The 27,742-nt window shown below is 34.3% G+C and overlaps 2 protein-coding genes across 2 annotated transcripts in view; one reads left to right on the forward strand and one right to left on the reverse strand.

The window, feature by feature from the left end:
• Positions 1-27,327, reverse strand: part of LOC132919412 (cadherin-related tumor suppressor) — a 38,555-nt gene extending 11,228 nt beyond the window's left edge. The window contains exons 1-9 of the mRNA XM_060980998.1: positions 21,642-27,327; positions 10,082-10,399; positions 8,716-8,949; positions 8,201-8,402; positions 7,390-7,583; positions 6,386-7,307; positions 6,119-6,299; positions 2,478-6,054; positions 52-1,604 (exon numbers count right to left, since the gene is read on the reverse strand). Of these exons, the coding sequence (XP_060836981.1) occupies positions 52-1,604; positions 2,478-6,054; positions 6,119-6,299; positions 6,386-7,307; positions 7,390-7,583; positions 8,201-8,402; positions 8,716-8,949; positions 10,082-10,399; positions 21,642-26,783 (12,323 nt within the window). The 5' untranslated portion in view covers positions 26,784-27,327. The remainder of the gene's footprint in view (positions 1-51; positions 1,605-2,477; positions 6,055-6,118; positions 6,300-6,385; positions 7,308-7,389; positions 7,584-8,200; positions 8,403-8,715; positions 8,950-10,081; positions 10,400-21,641) is intronic.
• The window catches only part of LOC132919413 (ankyrin repeat and SAM domain-containing protein 3-like), a 60,845-nt gene that overhangs the window by 5,677 nt on the left and 27,426 nt on the right, over positions 1-27,742 (forward strand). The window lies entirely within an intron of this gene.

Genomic DNA, 27,742 nt, shown 5'->3' on the forward strand with positions numbered 1-27,742 from the left:
TTAATACAAACAACACAAATATTATGTATTTATTATTTAATTTATACATACCCTACGGTTCCGGTGTTATCACTATAACATGACTTATCCGATGGTCTGCATTCTTGACAATTGTCTCCATTATCAACACATGACGCGACACTCAATGACAGAACTTTACCATTCCTCACAGCAGTTATCTTATACCACTGACTGTCAGCCAATGAAGATCCGTCACTTTTTCCAACACTTATCGCAGTTATAGAACTTCTAGCTCCACCATATGAAAACACGCATTTTCCTTCGATCAATTCAATTGCTATAAAATCTGATCTTCCTCCAACCTGGGTACCGTAGTTGTATAAGAGTAAAGAGTCCGGTTTAGATGTAGAAAAAACAATTGTAATATCGTTAGTTATACTGTCCAACGATGGGAATGACATATATGAATACTCGTTGAACCCAAATGATGACTTATCACAATGTCTTCCGTGCAAGCCGTTTGGACAATTACACTTATAACCCGGTTTCAGAGAAACACAAGAGCCTCCATTTAAGCATGGATTAGGTCGACACGAATCAGCTGATAACTCACATATATTTCCTCGATACCCTGGTCTGCACAAACAAAAGTATCCAATGTTATCTTGAGTTTGCTTACAGCTGCCACCATTCATACAAGGATTGTTGTCGCATTTATCGTAACGTTCTTTCTCACATTCTAGACCTTCTCTATTTGAAGGACAGAAACATTGATAACCAATGCCTTGCCTTCTACAAGTACCTCCATACTGACAAGGATTTGGTGCACACGGATCTTGACGTTTATCACATTTCTTCCCTGCATATCCTTCAGCACAGTTACAAACAAATTCTTGTAATATGGTAGGCGAAGTAAAAATAAAATCTTGAGAATTTGTTACGTGTGGTTCTTTTGATATAATTAGAGAAGTAGAACAATTTCCATAATTTTCACATGTATTCTTTTGACATGGTGAATAATCGAAGAAAATTGATAGTCTTGTTGATTGTGCAATGCTATTTGACTTACTCCTTAACGCATCATTTACATGTTCTTTAGTCAAACCTCTAGCTGCTATTGCTACTTCAATACCGCCATCTACTTCGTTAATACTGTACAATAACGGGTCCTTATCTTCAAATGTTGAGTTCAATATATTCATAAATTTCGTATAATGGTTTTCAATAAAATCCGAAGAAGTGATATTGTCAATTCTTGTAAAAACTGTATTTTCTATTATATTCTTATCGATTGTTTGGTATTCTACTTTAACAATATTAGTGACAGAATCATGTTTACCATCATTACCAGATACACGAAGTACAGTAACTGGTTTAGATATGCTATTGATATGTAAATCACAGGATTCGGGAATCAAAAAATCGTTGCTTGTTTTTTCGAGATAACATTTATAATCTCCCGTTGTATCAGGATCAATAGGTCTCACATCTGCAACTTTTCCTACAGGATATTCATTTTTTATTGAATAAACAAGAACATACACCGATCTCGGACTAGATGGACAGTCATTTTGATCTAAAATTACGACGTTCAACAGATTTTCAGTTGTAATTTGAGGAGAACCATTATCCGTAATCGAAATCTAAAAAATAAAACAATACAACAAATTATAGAAATTATAAAAATCATGTTTTAAACATATTTTAGCTCAAATTATGTAAATAATGTTTATATTATGGTGATGATGATTATACTCAACACAAACTTTATTTTATTTTTCCATTATTTTTTATTAATGTATTAAATAATTTTTTTATTTAAAAATGGTGAAATAATGATTAAATAATAATTATTTTTGAAATATTGCTAATATGCAAAGAAAAAACCATATATATTAAAAAATTAATGATTTTAATGTTACTGGTATAGTGGTGAAGCTATATATATATATATATATATATATATATTATATATACATGCCAGTAGATATTTTATGCAATTAACATTAAATTTCCAACATATTTACGTAACTATACTTTTATTTCTGTAAACAGAATTTTTTACCATTCCTATAAAATTAATCAGCATTTTATTTTTATTAAAAAATAAAATACAATAATGGAAAAAATATTAATAAATTTATAAATCACAAATCAAACATTTTATACACAAATAAGTTAAAAATTATAAAGTATTTACGAGTATGGTATATACTAAAGTAATAAATAAACGAGAGACCAATTATGACCTAAAAGAAAAAAATGCATTTATATGCAAAATTAAATTACAAAACTAGCTTTAAATTACAATATAATATTTCTGTCCTGTTGTTTACTCGGCTATTTTTGTGGTTATGTAAAACAAATATGTAAATATTGTAAATGCTACAAGTCCTAACCCTATTAATTATAAATGTGTTATTTTATTCCCTATTGAGGCTAATATAAATCGTATAAATTTAAATGTATTAAACAATTATTATAATACTAACTAACTTATTATTTCTGATACATACCACAATACTAAGGTTTGGTGTCTGTTCACGATCAATTGATCTAGCAGTTCTAAGAAGGCCAGTTGATTCGTCCAACGTTACAAATTCGCGATGAGGTCCACCAACGATTCTATACGTAAACGGAGCACCATTTGGTGGTTGATCAGCATCAGTCGCTGTTAATACCATGATACTAGTATTAATTGGTTCATTTTCAGACACATATCCCACACTGTTGTCAGGGGCTAATACTGGGCCGTTATCATTAACGTCAGTAATCATGACTTTAACTGTTGCACTTCCAGTCTGAGGCGGGGATCCTGTATCTACAGCAGCAACTATAATTTCATAGTAATTGATAGTTTCCCTATCAAAATGGCCAACAGTTTCAATAGTTCCATTTTGCGGATCAATACGAAATAATTTTGTCATATTGTAAAGTATAGAATAAGAGAATTGATTATTCTGCGGCCATGCGTCTTTATCGACGGCGTGGACTGTTAATATTTTTGCTCCAGGTCTAGTACCTTCGGAAACCAAGCACTCATAATATTCTTGATCAAATTCTGGAGGGTCGTTTCCGTCTTGGATTGATATTATTACTTGCGCTTCATCAGTGTCATTTCCTCTAATGCTACCGTCATTTTTCGCCAAAACAGTAAGTATAATTCGATTTTGTGTTTCTCTATCTAGATGTCTAGAAACTCTTAACAATCCGGTATTATGATCAATTGTAAATCCTTTATCATTACTAGATCCAACTAAAAAGTAATAAACTTTACCATCACTTCCAGCATCTAAATCTGTTGCTTTTACTGCCCCAACGTTAACTCCAATTTCCGCAGATTCGGGTACATCGTAATAGAAAACCGATTGACTAAATGTCGGATAATATTCGTTAACACCTTCTATGTGTACGATAACTTTTGTAGTTCCAGATAGTGTTGAGTTCGGGTTAATAGCTAATATTTCCAAACTGTAAGATTTTTCTTTTTCGTAGTCAAATATTTGTTTTGAGAAAATAGCACCAGATGTACTATTGAAATAAAATAAATTTTCTCCAGTACCACCAATTATAGAATAATTTATTATTGCATTTTTAGGAGAGTCTAAATCTTTTGCTACCATTTGTGAAACAAAGGTTCCTACTGGTGAGTTTTCAAGAATAAACACATTAAATAAAGTCTGATTGAAAGTTGGTGGATTATCATTAATATCAGTAAGCATAATAGATAATATAGCTTTAGACTTTTTTGGTTCAAATCCTGTATCCATTGCAATGATATTGAGTTTATATTCTTTTATACGTTCAAAATCCAAAATTTGAGTAATAGTTATAGCACCAGTATCTGAATTTATTTTAAATTTATCGGATAGATTTTCAAATGAGTATCTTACTAAGCCATTTGGCCCTTCATCTTGATCTGTTGCTTTAACTGTTAGAATTGTTGACCCAATCGGTTCATTTTCTGGTACAAATACTTGATAACTTAATGATGAGAATTCTGGGTTAAAATTATTTTCACTAGTCATTGTAAAGGTGACATCAGTTATGTCTTGTTTTGGTGGCACTCCGTGGTCTGTTGCTCTAATAACTAAATCATAGTTTTTACTTAAATCTGTATTAGTCAATTTTTTCTTTAATGACACTAAACCAGAAAATTTGTCAACTTGAACCAAATCCGTTGCATTTCCTCCATATATGAAATATTCAATTTCGGCATTCACGCCCGAATCGTGATCAGTAGCTACAACTGTAATTAAAGGTGACCATATATCTAAATTTATTGGAATTGGTGAGAAATATTTTTTCTTTTCGAACTGTGGTGCATTATTGTTTGAATCAATAACGTTAATAATAATGGAGCATTCGGATGATAAAGGAGGTTTACCATTATCAGTAGCTAAAACTGTTAAAGTATACTCATTTTCTGGAGATATATCTTTTGTTGAATGTTTGTATTTTAATGCACGTTTAGTAAATATATCACCATATATTGGATCTATAAAAAATACATCAGAAGGTTGTTTCAAATTAAAAGAAACAACCGAGTTAGAACCTTGCTTATCTCTATCTGTAGCAATTACACGACCGACAGTTGCTCCAATCTTGTTTGTTTCGGGAAAATTAAACTTGTAATTAGATTTTTCAAATTCGGGTGCGTTATCATTAACATCTTGAATTGTAATAGTTAAAGGAGTTTCAGCTTGCCATGAACCATCCGCTGCAACAACGTTAAGTAAATATTCATCTTGAACCTCGCGATCTATAGGAGATGCTATATAAACTTTCCCTGTGTCTGAATCAATTTTAAACATATTTCCTGGATTTTCAGTAAATCTGTAAGTGGCTTTAGCATTAATACCTATGTCTAAATCTGAACTTGTAATACCGATAACAAATGAACCAACTTCTGTATTTTCAGTTACATTTACACTGAATAAACGAGTAAATCGTGGTGGATTATCATTGATATCTAAAACAGTTATATGTACCATTGCAGTTCCAGTAAGTGGTGGAAAACCTTGGTCAATGGCTTCAACCATCAACGTATAATGATCATCAGTTTCTCTATCTAATTTTGTGTTGGTTACTATTTCTCCAGAAATTTCGTCAATGCTGAAAATTCCGTTTATATCGTCAACTAATCTATAAGTGATGATACTATTTTTCCCTGTGTCTTTATCAATCGCTATAACGGTAATAACTGGAGTTGGAGGAAATGTTTCTTCTTGAATTGAAACGGTATAAAATGGATATTCAAAAACAGGTGGATTATCGTTTACATCAGTAACATTGACGGTTAATAACACAGCGCTTCTAAGCTTTGGTTCATCTGAATCTGAAGCTTCAATCCAAATTTTATACTGACTAGATTTTTCATGATCAATTCCATTTTTACCAATTATTACTTCCCCACTTACTGAATCTACTTCAAATGTATTGTCAAAATCGCCTCCTGCTATAGAAAACCGTAAAATACCTTTTTTTGATCCACTCTTTGGAGTTGTTGCTAAGATTCGTGATACGCTACTTCCAGGACTAGAATTTTCAACAATCGATATCTGTTTTGTTCCTAAATGTCGTACTACAGGAAAATCTTTATCTGGCCAAAGGATTACAGTCAGCTCAAATTCTGCATTTTTAGGTACTTGCCCTTTATCACTAGCTTCAATTTTTATTTTGTACTCCATTTGTTTATTTAGTTTTTGAATTGATTCGATAACACCAGTATTTTCATCTATGCGAAACACGTCAATATCCCCTGATATTAAATGGTAAACAATTTTTCCATTGTCTCCAGAGTCTAAATCTGTAGCAGTTACTCCGAAAATAAATTGCCCTGATTGAGTTTTATCTGATACATAAATAATACTTTGTGAAGTTGAAAATATTGGAAAATTATCATTGACATCTTTTGCAAACACCGTTAAGTTAGCTACTGATGCCTTAGGTTCTGTTAAACTTGAATCTTGAGCTACTACCGTTAAATAGTAAACTTCATTTTCTTCCCTGTCTAAGTTTGATGATGTTCTAAGTATTCCCGTATCTTCGTCCATTGTAAATTTATCTTGTTTATTTCCCAGTAGGCTGTACCTAAAAAAATAGTTAAGAATTTTTTTAAATAATTAAAATATTTTAATAACTTAACAAATCATACTTTATTTTGGCGTTCAACCCGATATCAGAATCTGTTGCTATCAATTGAGTAACTGAATATCCAATCGGACTATTTTCGTCAATATATACTACGTAATTTTGTTGCTGAAACTGTGGACTATGATCATTAACATCCTGAACAATTACATGGATAAATCCGGTACCGCTTAATGATGGCATACCTGTAAAATCAGTCAAATTAAAATTATTCACTACGAAATTATTATATATTAAAAATTTACTATATTTTTAAATTTTTTATATTTACCAGAGTCCATAGCTACTACAGTAATCAAATGTTCAGATTGAACTTCTCTATCTAAGCTTCTCACGAGATATATTTTTCCATTAACACTATCCACAGTAAAATATTCAGTGTCCTTTAAATAATATCTCACTCTACCATTATATCCAGAATCGGCATCTGTTGCTTTCACTATAGCAACTGGGAATTCTTTAGATTCAGGGATATATTCTTCAAGAACATTTATAGTGTAAGGGGAGTCTGGAAAAACTGGATAATTATCGTTTATGTCCAAAACAGTAATTATAACTGTGACTTCATCAGAATTAACACGGTTATCAATACCGACAGGACTATCTTCAGCTTTAATAGTTAACACATAACGAGATTTACGTTCATAATTGAGATATTTTGCAACTCGTATTAAACCAGTGTCATCAGCAATACTGAAATCCAAATTTTCATCTCCGTTTGTGATCGTATATCTTATACCAGCATTAGGACCAACGTCTTTGTCAGTGGCAAATAATTGGATAACTGTGTATCCAATGGTTACATTTTCTGGTACAGATGAAGTATATTGTCTTGGATCAAAAATCGGACTGTTGTCATTTTCATCCAAAATATTAACTGTTAATTTCATTATTGAATTTAGAGAAGGATCGCCGCGGTCTTTAGCTCCTATTTCTAATTTATATGATGATTTTGTTTCTCGATCTAAAGAACTCGCTACACGTAGAACTCCATCGATGGATCCAATTGTAAATGTTTTTTCATCGCCAGAATTTATCCAATACTCGACAAATCCATTTTTCTCTTCATCATCGTCTACAGCTTTAAGAACTGTAACTATAGTACCAATTTCTACATTTTCCATAACTGCAGTCACGTTTGGTGTAATCCATTGAGGCGAACAATCGTTAACGTCCTTGATTGTAATTGTCATCTATACGAAGGAAATTCATTAATAATTATTTAATACAATGAAATTATATTTCATGTATATAAATTGCTGTAGTGTATGTTACCTGCACAGTAGTTGAGAGTTCGTAAGCCGCCGGGCGTCCCCCGTCCTTGGCTACTACCACGAGATTATATGAAGCTACGGTCTCACGGTCCAAATTGCGATGTGGCCAAATAGTGCCATTGTCCGGATCAATAGTAAAATCATTATCTTCTTGGTCTATAGATTGAATTGAATATTTGATTTGTCCGTTGATTCCTAAAAAATGCAGCATGCATTAACTTATTATTTATCAAAACATGCATCACTTAAATACATTTTGTTAAATAAAATAAAAAACTCAAGAACAAATGAGTTCATTGAGGCGTTTTAGACTTATAGTTAATAAATAAAATATTAAAAATAAATAAATATCTAACTTATCGAGAAAAAATAATGCATATAAATAATAATTTATATCATACAAAATTAAACACGCAATCGATAATAATTTACATATAATTATTTTTATACCTGAACTTATGTATAAAACCCGAGATTGGTCAGTATAATTTTAATAATAGCGCTTATTATATTTAATATATATATATATATATATTTACTATTGTTGGGTATGTATAATATATACTTAGAGAAAATAAATTTTTACGAAGTCGACACTCGACAGATCGAATTCATTATCGGGTGCATGCCGGCAAAGATTGTTAGAAAAAATATGTTTACTAATAAATTATAAAACACGTGTTTCCGCAAAACACTTAGTTATGTATATATATATTTATATTATATATATATATACATACACAAATACTCGTGCACGCACGCACGCAATATTATGCATCGAAGTAAACGTCGACGGTTGGTTAAATGTTTACCTGAATCACGATCTGTTGCCATCACCGTCGCTACAATTGTGTTGACAGTAGCGTTTTCGTAAACATCCACATTGTAACTATTTGTCTCAAATACGGGTGCGTTGTCATTTTCGTCGATAACGTTTATATACACTGTCACGGTCGAGGACAACATTGGCTTTCCCGAGTCCTGGGCTTGGACAGTCATGATGTAGTGCTGCACCTGAACAACGCAAACACACCACATCGTTATTATTATAATATACAATTTTATAATATATCGCACAAGTTTATAATAATGTGAAAGCGGTAGCAGTTTGATAAGGTGGGCTTAGTGAACAACAGCCACAACCACTCCCTTCAAATATTTGATTTAGCCCACCCGATTAGGTTATACAATTTATCAGTTTTTTGTTTTTTAATTTTTAGTTTACTATATATCAATAAACTTTCAGTCTTGTTAGCGAATCAGTCTTCTCCAAAAGTGAAATGACGGTGTAATTCATTAGTTGGTTAAAATTGACTTAAATACTCACTTCCTCGTGATCCAGTTTTCCAGTTAGGGTAAAAGCTCCCGTGTGCGGATCGATGTTAAAGACGTCGTTAGCCCAGTCACTGATCACTGAATACGTAACCACACCATTGACGCCTTCGTCCTCGTCCACGGCCGTGATGTCGCCGATTTTTGTGCCCCTAGACCGGGACTCGCTCACGTCTAGCGAATACACGCTCTTGGTAAACGACGGTGCGTTATCGTTGGTGTCTAGAACCTGCAAATGGAGAAAATATTTTAAATTCTAAACATAATATCGAGAATATCAAGAATAATTTGATTCGATGATATCTCGGTTATGTTTTATTTATCGTTTATGAATTTATGATAATATTATATTATATTTATGCAGTCATACGGAGCATCAATCTGACTCGTCAAAAACGACTATAACTATACTATGGTGTACCTGTTTTTCTATTGTGTACAAGTAAACTAGATTAGTTTCGCAATAATGTTTTATTTTTAATTTCATTCCTATAATAAGAACTTTGACACCACAGCACGGACGGTCTATGATAAACGTACAAGGTATATTTTAATGCATAATACCAAGTTAAAATATTATAATAATAAACAGAGTCGATAAATATTATTTACGACATGGAAGGCAGTACACGCCACTACTATAGCTCGAACGATTTAAATAAATATATTATGACTTACAAATCTAAAATTAAAAAATATTACATGTCTATTATGTAGAATATAGCTAATGAAATACAAGCGAATAGCCGGAGATCGCGTGATGTTTTAGTATGATTGTATTAGATATAGACGGTATAGTAAATACAGTAAATGTACGGCACGTGCTGAAACGTCTGCAGTGTTGCGTTGTTGCCGAGGGGAAGAACGTGTTTGGTTAAGAGCTGCAAAAATGTTAAACGTGGCGAGAAAAATCGACTTGACCGTTTGGCATTGATACGTTTTAAGTGCTTATATCGTGTATAATAATTATAATACTATGTTATTTTTAATTCAACTCGAAGTGGAAAAAAAATTATCGATATAATTGTTTAGGTATCCTAATTAACTGAAACTTGTAAAATAAATTGTGTGGTACAATTAAATTATTCGTAGTGTTTACCTAATATACGAATATAAATAGATTTATTTATATTATACAAATATATAAAGTAAATAACATCGCGACTTCGAAACAACGATTTAAATACCATGAAGTTTTATGAAGATATATTATATTGTTTCCGACTATAGGGCGAGGCATTTGACTAACATGTACGGTGTACCTACACTTTATATTTGCATAAATAATAGGTACGCATAAAATTATTTTGTTTAACTGGATTATGATTGACAATAATTTACAACAATTTCATTGTACTTACGATGAACACTACGGTCGTGTCACTGTGGTGTACCCCGTCGGATACCCGTACCGGTAGCACGTGTCTGGGGCTGGTCTCTCTATCTATGGGCTTGCGCACGCGGACATTGCCCGTGTACGCGTCCAGCAGCAACGGTGAGCTACTGCTGTCGTTTTCGCTGATCACCGTATACGTGAGAGTCGAATCCAAGTCGGGGTCGGTGGCTTTGAGCGTGGCGACCAGCGAACCGATCGGTATCTCTTCGGAGATCTTGTACTCGATCGGAGCGCTCGGCCACATCGGGCGGTTGTCGTTTCTGTCCAAAATCTTCACTTTTACCTGTGTGAATAACAAAAAAAAAAATCAAAACAATTATAACACACGTGAGAGATGAAGATAATACATTAATACGCATATATTATAGATATTGATAAATTGTATAATAATATGCATTAAACATTGTACGTATACCTATATAAAACATAACAAATAACACATAAATCATTGGTACACGTTCGCGAATCCACTCATGCGTAGTTGTCCGTACGGGAGCCGAAAATTTAAAAAAAAAAAAAAAACGCTAATTGGCTCCATGCTATACGTTTTTGTTCCCATAATCTCGCCCAGGTACGTAGATACTCGTATACGTATATACGTACCATTACATATATTCAAATCGATGTTATCTTATTAAAATAACTTAACGCATTCCGGATCATGTTCTCAAACACCGTATATTTTCATTCAATGGTGTTACTTTTTTTAATGACCCAAGCAATTGCGCCAGAGCATGACGACCAGAAAAACTATCCACTGTTCAACCGTTTAGGCACCGCCGCCACGACGACCGTGGATAGACGTGCATCCTTATGTAAGTACGTATATAATATACATTATACATAATGCTATATAATTTAAGAAAGAAATATGTTTAAATAAATTCCAACTAATAGAAATTATGGATTTTTGTTTTATATGTGTAAATGTATTTTTATCCGCAGACATAATTTTAAAATAAATATGTAAATGAACACAGCCGAATACTAAAAATATTTCTGAATCCAAGTAGCCCAGGTATTTCACAGCACACGGTATCAGCTATTCAAATATTATCCCATACCCCGGTAAAACGAATTTTCTTTGTGTTAAATAATGATGTGTAACGAATATTTAAAGTCATTAAAAATTAGTGTTTGTATAATTAACAGTAATTATTTAATTTACTTGTTATGGAAATTATGAAATTAAAAGGATTAAGGAGATTTTTATACAATAACAATTTTGGTTTATAACATTCCTAAAAAATATAGCTGTATATCTACGGTCTGTTAAGATTTTATTTTTTTATAATATTTAGTTAGGTACGTTGTATTAACAATTTGTAAATATATATAAATATTATTATTTTATACATTTATTATTGCTTGGCTAAGGATTTCAGATTTGCATATGTAATTTAAAAAAAAATCTATCCATACATAGTATATATGTATCCATAGTATAAGTTCATTAAAGACGTTCTGTGTAAATAATCAACACAATTATTATTTCATTGGATTATTTAATATTTGTTTTTTGAGGTTCAATAAAAAGAATAATCTAAAAGATAAAGTATTTTTTCACCCTAAAAACTAAATTTATTATTTATCATAAATTTATTTTATTTAAATTACCTACATTTTTTATTGCAACCATAACGAATATGTGAGATCTATAATTTTGGACTTCACCTAAGCAAAATTGTATTATGATTACCTACTATATATAATATATATATATATATATACCTGTATAAATATATATATATATATATATATATATATATAATATATACCTGTATAAATATATATATATATATTACAATAATTTGAGGGCTTGACAGTTTCAAGGTAAGACAGCGTTTTTTATTGTACAAATTGTTGTTAAAACCTGTTTTCCCAAATAAATCCCACAGTAAGTCAAGTTTTATATTAACAAAGGAACAAAATAATATAATGTTTTAAAATACTTATACACCACATGATCTTTAACAAATTTATAATTCTAAAATCATTATTAAGAAATAATGTTTATTTATTCATAAATAATTATTTTATATAATCGTTATAATAATAGTTTTATTTCCGATAAGACCTAATGAAAGCATAAATGTATCAGTTATATTTCACACTTGAAATACGTTACCGTAAAAATAAGATTTTGAAATAAGATGAGATATTACGTGTAAAAATAATTAATTTTAAAAATAAATATAAGTAATATTACAGTAATATATGTTTGGAATAGAATTTATTATTATTATTTATAAATCAATAAACGGTTTTATTTTTTATTCGGGCGTTTTTTTTTTTTTTTTACTGATTTGTAAAAGTGTATTGTACCAGTATTATGAAATAAAGGTACTTAAATATATTATATAGAAATAGAATTTGAGAAAAAGTAACGTACAGGCATTTTTTGAACGGGTAAAAAAATACATTCTTACTGAACCGGTACATTGTTATTTGGTATTTTTAAACGAGTCTTTCCGCAGGCATCAAAAAAGAGGTACAATTGATGTTAATTAGTTTACTATACCGAAATGGATATACATTTTTTTTCTATGGGAATTGTTTTTTATTTTTTTTATGATATAGGGGTAACATGTTTATCGGCGGCGGTTAGTTAAAACAAAAAAATATATGCCTTCACGTAGTTGTACACGCTTTGTAGTCTGTAGACACGATTAATTGTAGCTATTTATATAGGTATCGTGTATAGAATAACGACCCAACACAGGAGATTGGTTGTAAAATTAAATAATATAATACAAAACTATTTATTTTGAATTTATTAAGGTTTTTAAACATTTTTAAAAATATTTAAATAATCGTCGTATTGATAAAGAATTGAGTAGCTTCAATTCAAAACCATATTTTAACGACATAAGTAATAAGTTTAATAATTTATAATATACATCAAAGTACTTGATTGCAGATATATTAATTCTGCTAAGACGCGAGCGATCGTTTTATTTATTTATAACAAAATGCATGCTCTCAATAGAGTGTTCTCGAACTATTAAAAAACAATCAAGAAATCAAATGATATAGTTGTTAGGGCTATTAAATTTTAATGGTTATTTCACTGTTGTGTAAAGGTGCTCCTGGAATTAAGTAAAATATACGTGCTTGTACAAAAACAAATTATACAGCCCAGTGGCCGGACGAAGTACTCTAGCTATATGTAGGCTGATATATCTATACGGACCAAGAATCAAATACATCGCATTCAACCGTGAATAAAGAAGGAAAAAAAATAAATTTTTTGACACATATAATCTTCTAATCCAAACGCCAAAATCGTTATTCATTTAATATAATAGGTACAGTGTGATCAATAACATGTTATCCAATTTAATCTAGTTACAATTTTCGTGAATATGATCTCGTATCTCGATAGTTCATTCCATTACATTATAATAAGTATACCTAGTACCTACACTTTATTAAATATTGATAAAAATATATATCACGTATATATCACGAATAAATCGACAACCAGCCTACACATTCATACTATAGAAACAAATAACATAAACAATAAACACGTGATCAAAATCGAAATCAATATAATATATTTATATACATATTATAGATATATACATTATACACCTATATATGTGCAATTAATATTTTTCGAATTTTGATTACATATTATATTTATTTCCTGGTGATAGTCACTCAATATTCGGCACTCATAAGTGTTGATATCTGATACGATATTAAACAGATTCTAAACTAATTAATACCTAATTGAGTAATTATTATTCTGCTATTATTATTGTCGTTATATAATTATTAATAATATTAATAAATGTGTAAAATTTAATTAGAAATGCACAAATTATTTATCACGCGATGTTTTTATTATTGATTTTTATAATGAGTCGACTATAATATATTTCATAAAACTTAGAGCAGCTTTAAAATATAATTCGTGATTACAAAAAAAAAATATACCTAGTTAAATGGGATTTTATTAAGTTATAAAAAACCTGTAATGTTTTCATTAGTTCTATAAGAAATAAGAATACGTACATAAAAATTAAATTTATAAGTATCATTTACAGGGAACTTCATACTTTATAATTTATGTCAGGACTATCCCAAATTAGTATCATTTAATGTAATCATACAATTATTGTATACAATCTAATAATTCTTCACTGTTCAGACTTATATTTTACATACCTATTATGTGACAAAAGTTAAGGTTTTGTATATAATTAATAATAATTATATTAAAAACATAAAACGTAAACATTTTAAATTAATAAGTATTTTTAAATTTCTTACAAGTAACTACTTTTATTTTTTAACAATCTTGTGATAAAAATATTTAAATGTAAATTATAAAAAAGTAGTGGGATAATTCGCGATCAAGGAATGAAAAAGAAAATCTGTTTTTGTTTTATAACTACTAATTTGATGGTTATTGGTGTATTCTATAATTCTATATAATCATACTATTCATACTTATAATTAAATACTATATTTTAAACTTAAAAACAATAATTATATACATTTCAAATCACTCTTGTATAAAACTCTATTGATGCCTATTTGGACATACTACATCTAACTACGCGGGATGAAGCCAAAAAATCAAATACAAATAAAATTCAAACCTCCCAATCTATAACTCTTCGTATTAATTGTATATTATACCATACCCTTCATACAAATATAAAAATATATAAAATACAAATAACTGCCAAAATCCTATATTAATGATTCTGCTTTTAATTGACAATAATTACTCATATTCACTCATATTTGCTCTTGGTTCTAACATTATTCTTGGTGATCCTACTCGCAACCTAAAGTAAGTATAATATAGAGACTTAAATCTTAATTAATTTAGATTTTTAATAAAATCTATTCAAATCATCACAAAAAGACAAAAAGTGTCACCATCATTGAATATCCGTGAATCAATGAATTCCATATCTGCCCATCTCATAAAGAATACCATCCGCATACGATGTACATACGTATGTTTATTGCAATCTGCAATACTTAATTATACATAATAGATTGTTTGTTTTATTTATAAAATTTAAAAAGGTATAATATGAAAATAAATTTCGAAACGATATATTTATATTATATTTATTATATCATACGAGTGGAATTAGTATATTATTATACTATAGTAGATTTAATTGTATTTAATTTACTAGCAACTATAGTAATTCAAAGTTTTTTAATTGTTAAGAGAATATTTCTAAAATTTTAAAATTTAAAAATGAAGCTTAAACATCATGTACATATTTTATGGTTTTTTTTATTATAATTAAAATATTTTCATTGACATCTAAACTTTGTTTTTAAGGTATACATTTTTTTGGGGAAATTTCTTCTTGAAAGCATATAAGCCCAGTCAAATTAGATTTTCAGTTCGGAAAAAATCCCATCAAGCTGAAATTTGGCATACACCTTTATCACGTCGTTATTTAATATTAATTATTAACAATAATAAATTAACATCACTATTAATTGCAACCAATTGAATTCATATAAAAGTGTCGTCAATTACGCAAACAATTGATAACAACAATAAGAAGGACGTACGACAACTACTACAATATAATTAATAATAATTATTGCTTTCGTTCGAATATAAAAATCAAAACAAAATAATAACATGTGTCGGTACAAATTAGAACGGCGTCTTATTTCAAGTCTTAACCTTATAAAACTATATCGTTTATATTAGCCCGACACTCATGTAATAATATTGTGTTATGTGAGCAATAGTCATTATTGTAACCTATAGGTAACCTACCTACACCCGGTCATAGGTATATATGCTAAAAACTAAACATTGTATACATTCACCGTTTGCGGAGGAGCCCACGCAATTTACTATTAGTAACTGATAGGTTAGTACCTACAACTGCCGATACGTATAAGTACGAGTGTACGACTATACGTATATTATGCACTATTTCTATATAGTTATATCATATACTACTACTACTATACTGTATTAACTAATACACTATAATACATCTGTAGTCTGTACTACCTATAGTCTATAATATTATTGTTATAAAATAAACGTGTAACAACATTAAGATATCGTCAAATATTACGCTTTTACTGTGCTGACCCCCGCACACGGTTCGAATATATATATATATTATAATATAATGCACCAATATACAATATATCGTTTATATTGTTATTAGAGTATTGTATATAATCCGCAGTGACAGTGGTCTTTTTATATATATTTATATATATATATTCCAGGTTTTTCTTCCTGCCGTGGACAATGAGAGTAACCTACACACACACACACACACACACACACACGCACTTATATACATATTATAATATTATATATGCCGCACTGTTGCGGCGTATTGTGGGTACCTCTATATACTGCGAGTTTATATGAAATATTCATCATTGTAGCAGGAACCCATTATCCAATCGGCAAAATACCTCCAACGGGATTCTGCCGTTCATATACATATTATACGAGTTACACATATAGCGGTCAGTGTTTTTGTATGCCAATTATTGTCACTTGATTTAATTTCAATAACCAATATAATATATTATTATAATGCACGCGCGCGCGTGTGTGCGTGCGAGTGCACGTGTGTGTGTGTGTGTGTGTGTGTGTGTGTGTGTGTGTGTGTGTGTGTGTGTGTGTAAACTATAATGTATACACGTACGTACGTGCGTGTGCATATGATGCGTATATGAGATGGTATGTGTACAAAATAAAAACCACAATAAATGCGAAAACTGCATGCCGCCGGTATTATAATATTTAATAGCCAACCGATACGAACCCATACAATTATTGCACTATTAATTATGATGATTAACCACAGTTTTTTTTTTTTTTGACGATACCCGTATAATACGAAAAATAAAATAAAAATATATATTATATGCACATTCAGCGAGTGTGTGTGCCGTATAGTGGTCCTGTTTCTTATAAGTTTGAAATCAGTACCTTTAGGCGTATTTGCGGTTTGTAGCGTGCCGTGTTCGCCAATGGGGAGCAAGAAAAGGGAAATATTATTCAGACGCTATCGTGAGAATGTGGGCGTGTCCTAAATGTTGAATCTATTCAACTCCTTGTGATTAAAATCAACGTCTAGCCCCGCTTTTTCAATGTTATCATATAAGTCGTTAAAATGAAAAACGGAATAATTGTGTCGTTCTGCAAAAGAGTCGCGGAAGTGGTAGATTCTTACTATTTACTGTGTATAAGGAAGGTACGCGCGTCGATTTTGTAAAAAAAAACAACATATTTTTGAATTATTTTTCTCAGCCTCTGCACGTATACGTATATATATGTCATTTGGTTTTTGAACTTCAAGAGTGCTCCGAGCGAGTTACTTATATAGTTATATTCTTGTAATATGTCTTAAATATTTTCTCAGTTGACTTTTTTATAACATACGCGACTATAATAAAACCACAACAAAATCTTCAACTGTCAGTTTAATTTATCATTATATAAGTGTTTCCATGTACCGATACTATCTTTTAACTATACACTAAGAAGAAACCAAATATATGCTAAACCCTAAAATATATGTCCGGCTGTTGCGCAACTACTAAATGACCGAAAGCCGTGCAATCTTTTTTAGTGGTAATTTTTCTAATTAACTCCGCGGTTTGTCAATAAACATATTTTACATTTATTGTTGCACTAATCCAATACAAATGGTTAAAAACGATTTTTATTAGACACTCCGATTACGATAACTCCAAAGCACTCTCAAGCACATTAGCATACTGATATCTCTATATGCATTATTGTACGCGGTTATAGAAAGACGATATTATAAATTCACTTTTTTTTTTTTATACAACACTATAATAATACTAACAACATCGGATACGCTTTTAAATTATACATTTCAAAATAAAAGATTTATTTTATAAAAAAAAACACGATATTGTGTTTTATATATTTTATAGTTAAGTACCTATATATGGGTATATTATATATTTATATACCTATATATTATATTAAATATTAAAAATAATAGTAACATAAAAATTATAAAGAATTATTCAAATTTTATGGACATGCAACCATTTTAACCGTTTTGTTGTTACCAATAACATAATACTAAATATAATATAATAAATTCAATGAACGATACACACATTTTTAATTTTAATATTATATTATATCCGTATACGCTTATTATACCAGACACACACCATCAAATAGTTACATTTATCTAAACTATATAATATATATATATTTAATTAAAACAATTAAGATAAATTATATACCTATAATAATATATACAATAAACGTGTGCTTCTTAGAAGTGAATTTAAAATAATATTATTTTATTATATAGACAGCCGTATACAGAAAATATCATGTTCAGTAGTTATAAAATATAAAAATAATAAAATATTTTTTAATTCGATCTAATACACTATTGTATAAATACAAGCATTCGATTTCTAATGGTTAAAAAGAAAAAAAATTCAAGGTGTTTTAACTCCTTAAAGGATAGTCATTTACTTTCGGAATTGCGTATAATAATAGTTGAATCCATAAGAGGATACTGTACTGTTCATTGTTCACCTTCGTAAGAAAAGTTTTTTTTCTGTACAGATGTTGAGTATACTTTAACCATATCTATCTGACAAGTTATATAGGTACGCATTCCAATATGGCAGTTTATGCAATTGACAGACAACTCCAATATGGTCGTATATTGAGGGAGGGGCTTGGGGGGTTAACACATAATCCCCCCTAAGTTAAAAATACCCCTACATTTTGATCAAAATTTTTATTATTTGACAATTTACAAAAAAAAATCGTATTTACGCGCGAGCCAAATTTTTCAATTGAACATCTGCTACTGTTGGAATTGTGTTTTAAACTCTTTGTGTGTAGGTATTTTTATAGTCCGCCGCGTACTCACACAGCTGGTAGAATAATATTGCTATTGAATAGGGGATTTATTCCCTCAGTCGCCTCGACATTTTCAAAGGCCGGATATCATATATCAAATAAACAATTGGGCTTACAATAACTTTTTACACCTGTGATAAAATACAATTTTTAAATCATATATGTTATAAGAATATATTTTGGGATTAGAAATCGATTTTGTTGTATTCTATAATGTAGTATGAGGTCTCACATTATACATAACTATAAAATATTATAAAAGTATTTTGATAGAAATTTAATATTTTATTGTACGTTAATCGCTTTTGATCAAAACATTAATTTATACACATTATAGGAAATATATCAAAATTTAAAATTAATAAACAACTATAGCACAACCGGGTATAAGGATTAAAGAATTGGTTTTTAACAGTAACAAAATTATTGTGTATACAACTACTTATATCATATCAAATAATAAATTAATTTGTTGTTGCAGATAATCAAATATGCAATTATTGCAGATAATCAAAATTATATCTTTTTTATAAACAGTAAAATCATATTTTTCCAAAATGTCTTTAATAGATATATAATATTCATACAATATATCCGTAATATACGTATTATAGTGCATTATAAACTAGAAATTTAATATTCCGTACATTTTTCTAATTTGTAAGTCAATTAATAAGCCAGTTTTTCTATACGATTTATCTGCAGATGAAAATTAGTTGTAAATTTAAATAGTATGTTCCGGGGATCTGATCGTGTTAAAGTCAGAAAGATAAACGATGCTATTAAATTTTACGATTAATTAAGGTAAGGAAATGCCGGTGACTATCCGAACATAAAAATAGTTTTAAAATATTAACAAACGTTAACAATTATTCTTCAAAAGTAAACTTAATTTCCGATGGTTTTGAAATTATATAGTTTATTAGCTAGTAACATAAAAAAACCATAAAATCATAAATTCTTGTACACCGTGCCAAAATAATATTAGTCTTTAAAAGATATGTTTCATGGTTTTTATAGACGTCATGTAAACGTCCCACACTCACACACATAGACTGTCAGTTCGAACCTTGACATTTTAAAGTTACACGGGTTTACACGAACAAAATGGAACAGTTATCCAAAGGATTAGCCGACGATAGTTAGCTATGCATATTCAAAGTTATTTTACACGTCCGCTTCTCTAGCATGACGGTACTCCGTCCGTAGGCCGGTTTTAGAAATATTTGTGAATATTATAATATATTATAATGGTACTAACGTCAGTTCGCTAAATATATATATATATCTGATATATATCGTCGGCTGAGCTGTCCGCTTTGTATTTAATCATCCAATGGGTTTGCGTCGGGTTAGGACAACTGACGAAGTGGCTGAACCACAAGATTGGGAGTTTTATTCATTCGCCGTATCTCGCGCGCTATACAAAAGACACATTAATTCCTCGACACTGTAGTACAAATAGGGTAAGAAATAAACAGAAAAAAATGTGTTTTTTTTTTTGAACATAAAGAACGTGTTCAACATGTTTATAAAATTACAGTTAAAAAGGGTTGCGATTCTCAAAACTCCGGCAGCACAATATCATAAATTGTCAAGTAAATGTTTCGTTGTTTGTTTAAAGGTAACCAATAAATGTGATAATGACATTGATATTTATGACATGTATTTGTCGGCCCAGTAAAACCGTATTACCTGTTCCGTTCCGTACAATGTAAATAAAACGGATTTCGGAGGAAAGGTAAACGTATTATTTTTTAAATAAGAAACTGAAAGTATAATAATAGGTACTCAAATGTTAAACAAATAGAAATACATGAATACACAATATCCTCCTACAAACGTAAAAAGATAATTTTACTATAACAAAAATACATCAATGTAATATTATTTGTATAAAATAACACACTGTTACGAGTAATAATCGACTTATATGTTCTTAATAAATATTTATTTTTAACATCCAAGTTTTCGCAAATGTTTATATAATTATTAGCTAATATTATTATATTATATTTATTTTTTTTTTGAAATTTAAACACGTATTATAATTGATTTATTGAACACAACTTAAAAAACGAAAAAAAAATAAAACCCTTGGATTAAAACGTTCTTAAAATAATAATAATAATTTAAAATATTTTATTAAGTATGGTTAATCGTATAAAAAAAAGAAATTTCTAAATACGATGCAAACTCATTGGCGATATTATATAAAACAAAACTCGCGTAATGAGAAATGACATAAAAACAATTATGTCCCACTCGACTCTCTCTCTCCGTCGAGCATACAATACTTTCTTGCACAGTAGACGAGGTTCGCGTGTTACGTACATTCCATTGTTCCAACCAAATTTCAAGACTTTAGCAGCGGACCCCCTGTGCCCGTCCCCTACACACACCACGGGAATAGGTAACTCGTCAACTACTACTGATACACTTTGAACTCACCGCGGTCTACCAAAATCCGGAATGCCTAGCTAATTGCAGCCTAGCGAATCGAATAAATCATATAGTAAGCGAACAATAATAACAATAATGATAAAGTTTCGGACGCCGAGACGCGGAGTAGAAGAGCAGCAGAAAAGAGGAGAAGGAGAAGTTGTAGAATAAAAAAAAAAAATACCTGAATGTGACCGGTTTTCGGTGTCTGCGATCCAACGTTAGTAGCATAAACGTGCACAACGTACTGGTCGGCGCCACCCTCCCTGTCCAGCATCGCGGCCGTGTAAAGCACGCCCAGTTTAACGTCTACGGAAAACATCCGATCCGCCTGCCGCCCGTTGAACCCGGTCACGTTCACCACGTAGTATTCAATTTGCCCGGGCAACGGGTCCATCCTCAGCACGCTCGTGCCCACCGGTTCGTTTTCGTACACGGACCCTTCGTAGTCCCTCAGGTCAGCCAGCTTATCAACGCCATCGGTGTCCGTTAATAAAGTGATGTAGGCGTCGGTCGACTTTCGTTCCGACTGCACCGCCTCGTCTGTGGCGCGCACCGTCAGCTTGTACGACCTTTCAGGCCGGGTCAACTCGCGGCGCAAACTGATCGCTCCCGATGTCCGGTGTATGGAAAATAGTTCCGAGTCACCGCCCACCATTTCGTAGGTGACTAGGCCGTTTGTACTGGTGTCAATGTCCCTAGCCAGTGCATGCATGATAGGCGCACCGGCGTGCTTGGCTCGTATGAGCCCGGTATCCACAGAAACGAACACGGGAGCGTTGTCATTTTCGTCATCCACTATGATGGTCACTGTTTTTTCGGCCGACAACCGAGTTTCCACTGGCATGGCTTGGTCAATTGCCGTGACGGTCAGTCTATACGTATCCACATATTCCCTGTCGATGGGTAGCACGGTGCTAATCACGCCCGTCTTTTCGTTTATTTTAAAACTTCGTCTATCGTTATCCGGCTGTTGTTGTGTAATAGAGTAGTGTACTAGACCATTTAAATCTGAGTCTGGATCGTCGGCGACTACATGCACTATGGACGTGCCGGGTTCGAGATTTTCAATAATTTGTCGTACTATGGCCGTACTCGGGAACTGAGGCGGATTGTCGTTACAGTCCAAAACAGTCACGTGGAAAGCTAGCGCGGATGACAGCCTCGGGTTGCCATTATCGTAAGCCGAAATATTTAATACGTATGCGCTAATGTCTTCGTAATCAAGTCGTTTGTGCAAATACAATACTCCGGTAATGGTGTCGATATGAAATGTATCTCGTCGATTACCAGATACTATAGAATACCGAACTTCACTGTTAACCCCCAAATCTGGATCCGTAGCACGGAATCGAACTAACTCCGTGTTAACCGTAGCGTTCTCAAAAATTGACACGCCCGACAGTGGAGACTCGAATTTTGGCGGGTTGTCGTTATCGTCCAACACTTCCACGGTAACTGTTGCCGAAGCGTTAAGTTGCACTGTCGTACCGTTATCGTGTGCAGTAACTCGCAACATATACAATGCGCGCGACTCCCTGTCCAAAAGCGCGTTGATTGTAATCATACCAGTTCCATTATCAATTCTAAACTTGTCATCATCTCCATCCTCCATAGTGTAATGCACAGCACCATTTTGTCCGTCGTCTTCGTCAGTTGTGTACACCCGCAACACGTGTGTACCGACTGGTGACCCTTCTGACACTTGTACTCGATAGGGTTGTCGGAAAAATCGTGGTCGATTATCGTTAACGTCGTTAACGTAGACGTTTACCTTAGTTTTATCATAAAGTGGAGGTTTTCCGTTGTCTGAAACTGTAGCTTCCAATGTAATAACATTTTGGCCTGTAGCCCGGATCAACTGTTCCCTGTCAAATTCTCGCTGAGTTCGGATGAACCCGTTTTTCGGGTCGATTAAAAAGTCCGTTTTACAATTTATCAGAGAGTATGTCAATTCAGCGTTTCGACCCGTGTCCCGGTCAGATGCCGATAATTTGCCCACAAATGTACCGGCGGGTTCATTTTCGTTAATGCGAAAATCGAACGTGACATTGGCAAATTCCGGTTTATTGTCGTTCTCATCGGTAACGTGCACGATGGCCACGACAGATGAACTACGGGCTGGTGTGCCCGCGTCTCGGACTACCACAGAAAGTGCGTAATAATCTCTACTTTCCCTGTCCAGACGATGTTTGATGTACAACATTCCGTCCGGAAAAATTCCAAAATTTCCTTCCGCGTTTCCTTCTTCAATTGCGTATGATAATCTAGCATTGGAACCATAATCTCCGTCCGTAGCTCTTAAACCGAAAAATCTACTATTAACGGCGGTAGCTTCGGAAAGTGAAGATTCGTATGAAGTTTGATCGAATACAGGAGTGTGGTCATTTACATCTTGAATAGTGAATAGAACTACATGTTTGGCACTAAGTGGGGGATTGCCGGAGTCAGTGGCCATAATTTCGGCGGCTAGTACAGTGCCTGGGGCTGTATATACCGGCTTATGTAGATACACGATTCCGGACGATTCGGTGATACGAAACAGGCTGTCAGGTTTGGATACCAATCGGTAAGTTACCCGGCCATTCAACCCAACATCCTTGTCCTTAGCCCTTGCTACGCACAATTCTTGACCAACGGCAGTATTTTCATAAAGGTCCACTTCATCGATTACAGTTACAAATGTAGGTTCATTGTCATTTACATCCAAAATAGTTACATTAACCAAAGTAGTACCAAACTTCAGGCCAGCCCGCGCTCCTATGCGTATACTGTAAAATGATTGATTTTCCCGATCGATTTTTTTCCATGTCGTTAAAACTCCGTTTCGATCTACTCGAAAGTTTCCATTATCACCGTTCAGTATGAAATAAGCCACATCGGCCTTAGTTTCTTTAACACGAACCCGACCCACTTGTCGATTTGAAATCGGATCCTCTTGGCCACTATGATCTTCGTAAATTTGAAACGAATATCCCTCACTCGTATCGAACTTGAGTGTTTCGTCAGCATTTTTTATTATTTCTACAGATGCATCTTCAGCAGCTCTCCGACCATCTCTATCTACAGCTGTCACGTTCAGACGATATAAGGATTTCGTTAGGTCCCCACTGCTCTTCAAATATATTGAACCGTCACGTGCGTCTATGTAAAAAAGACCGGAGTCGCCACCATTAGCTAATCGGTATTCAACGATTGCGTTTTCTCCTTCATCGATATCATATGCCGACACCGTAAGAAGACTAGTGCCGGTCGAATGATTGTCGCCAACAAATGCTACATATTGTTGTGGGTAGAATACTGGGTCGTTGTCGTTGACGTCCAGCACATCAAGTATTACGGTAGCTGTGGACGATTTAGGCGGAGATCCTTGGTCTTTGGCTAATACTTTGATTTTATATTCTAGTACTTTTTCTCTGTCGAGTTGTGTTTTAACAGTTAATTGACCCGTCAACGAATCGAGCGCGAATGCACCCTTATACTTATACTGAACTTCAGGATGTAAACTGTATGACACGCTACCATTGGTACCTTGATCGTGATCTGAAGCCGTCAACATGGCTACTAAAGTATTTTCCGGTACATTTTCCAACATTTTAACAACAATTAAATCCTGTGTAAACTCTGGACGTTCGTCATTTTCGTCCAAAACTATAACTTTTAATTGCGTGTACGCCCACTTAGGATTAGGACCACCGTCTCGAGCTGAAATCTTTAACTCCGCGGCACCCATTTGTTCGCGGTCGAGTCGTCCTTTGAGCGTTACTAGCCCGGTATCCGGATCGATGTCAAACCATCCGAAAGCGTTACCCGACACAATTGAATAGTAAATCTGCGCGTTTATACCGGTATCTTCGTCAGTGGCCGTAATGCTTGCCACGTACGTGCCCACCGGCGACAGTTCGCTTAGCGTCGACGAGTATTCACTCTTTTCAAATACCGGTTCATGGTCGTTGATGTCATTGACATATATCAACAGATATGCCATGGTGATCCTGGCGGGGGTCCCTTTGTCACTGGCCAACACGGTCAAATTGTATTTGTTGATCTGTTCTCTGTCCAAAACCCCGTGAACGCGAACAATATAGAAGCTCTGTGACGATTCCAATCGGAAATGATTCATCTCGTTGCCAGATATAATTTCTACGGTCGTTTCGCCATTGAGCCCCTCGTCGGGATCCATGACAGACACGGCGGCGACCACCGAACCGTTGATCGCATTTTCATCTACCGTTGCGTACGCCGCATTCGATGGGAAGTACCGGAATCTTATGACCGGATCATGATCGTTGGCGTCGATCAAGCTAATAGTGACGTACGCCCGGCCGTCCTGTCTAGGCGATCCGTGGTCTCTAGCGTGCACGGTGAACACGCAACTCTTCGGACACGACGCTCTCGGCTGTTGGGTGTGCGGACAGTTCTGTTGTGGACAATCTGGGACCTCCGTCGTGTATATAGCACCTGTTTCCGGGTCTACGCGGAACCGGGTGTCCGAAGTTTCTGGCAAATAGTATACGATCCGACCGTTTTCGCCCAAGTCAGCGTCCGTGGCCGTCACTTGTAACGCGAACGTACCCGGCGGCGCGCTCTCGTTCAACCACGCACTGTAATCCGTGTGCGCAAATACTGGCGGATTGTCGTTGACGTCCAGTATGGTGACGTTGACCGTCTGATAACCGTATCTAGTAGGCACACCACCGTCGCGAACGGATATATTGAGCTGATAGAACGACACGGTCTCCCGGTCCAGTTTGCCGGTGGTCTGCAGGTACAAATAGGTGAGATCGCCGCCAGGGTTGGACGTGACGTCCAACCGGAACTTGTCATCCACGTTGCCGGCAACAATCCGGTAATCGGACGACACGCCGTTGGCGCCCGCGTCCTTGTCCGTGGCCGTGTCCAAGAGCACCTTGTTGTCTGGTGCCGCACTTTCCGGAAACGACACAGATATGACGGGCTCCGGGAATTCGGGTGCGTTATCGTTAACGTCGGCCACCACTATACGCACCTCGATTGGATAAGTTGGCTGGCTGGACAGCACGATCAGGTCGTACCGGTCATTAGGCAGCGATTCTCTGTCCAGTATCTGCGCTGTGGTTATTTCGCCAGTGGTGGCGTTCAGCACGAATTCGTCGGACGGCTCGTTGAACCTGTACACGAACCCCGGCCTGACCGGTATCCGCCCGACGGCAGTGCCTCTCGGCTGACCCTCCAACACCTCCAGCTGCACCCGAGCGTTGTTGTCCACGTCGCCGTTGACGCATGCCACCGACGACGGTCCTACCATCAACGCCAATACCGCGCATATCGCGACGCGCCATGACATTGTGCGAGGGATGACCCCTTTCACAACGTATCACCCGGTCATCACACTCACGCGCGCGCGCCCCTAAGTACAAACGCTCTCACTTAGGTACCACATACTTATTAACAACTACACTCACTGCACTACCGTAATCCATGTGCGGCGGCGACGGTGACGATCACTGCGGTTCGGAAACGATGCGACAAAAGAGTGTACTATATACGATTTGTTAATATGAATAAAACGTAGGTACGCGCAAAGAATAACCGAGTTTGAAACGTGCAAACACGCGAAAAAAATACGCACACACAAACACTAGCGAACGGTTAAAAACAAAAAAAAAATTATATATAAATATAAAAATTTAAAAATCTAAAAATCACGACTCGTCGGATCGTTGCGAAGATAATTCGTAAAAATCGCACCCCTGAACTGTATGCGAGGGGTTGAAGAAATACTACGGCAGATCGACGATTACACGCACGCGGTATAATAACACTACTACTGCACCACGCACGTATCGCAAAACGGAACGGACGAGAGTGTGCGCGTATACTGAAGACTGGTTTGGTTCGGTCGTCGGATCAGCGGCGGCGGCGGCGGCCGGCTCAGTCGGATCCGAAGTGGAAACATTCTTTCGGTCGGCCCCCTTCTGCGCGCGTTCCACACTAACCCCGCCGGCCACACGGCCATACTCATCGCCGCCCGCCCGCCCGTGTCAGAACCGTGTGTATCCTCCGACCCCCGCCGACCCGACTTCGCGTTCACGCGGCGGCGGAGAGCCCGTTTTTACCTGTCAAGATTACCCGCCGCCGGCCCTATGCCTGCGTGTGCGTGTGTGTGTGTGTGTGTGCGTGCGAGTATGTGCGCGCGTACCGTAGTTGTACACGGGTGTTTGCGCGCGTGAGTGTCTATGTGTGTGTGTGCGTGTATGCGAGTGTGAGCGAGTGCGCGCCGGTCGGTCGGGCCGGTCGTCGTCG

The sequence above is a fragment of the Rhopalosiphum padi genome, chromosome 2 (assembly GCF_020882245.1).
Source record: "Rhopalosiphum padi isolate XX-2018 chromosome 2, ASM2088224v1, whole genome shotgun sequence".
NCBI lineage: Eukaryota > Metazoa > Arthropoda > Insecta > Hemiptera > Aphididae > Rhopalosiphum > Rhopalosiphum padi.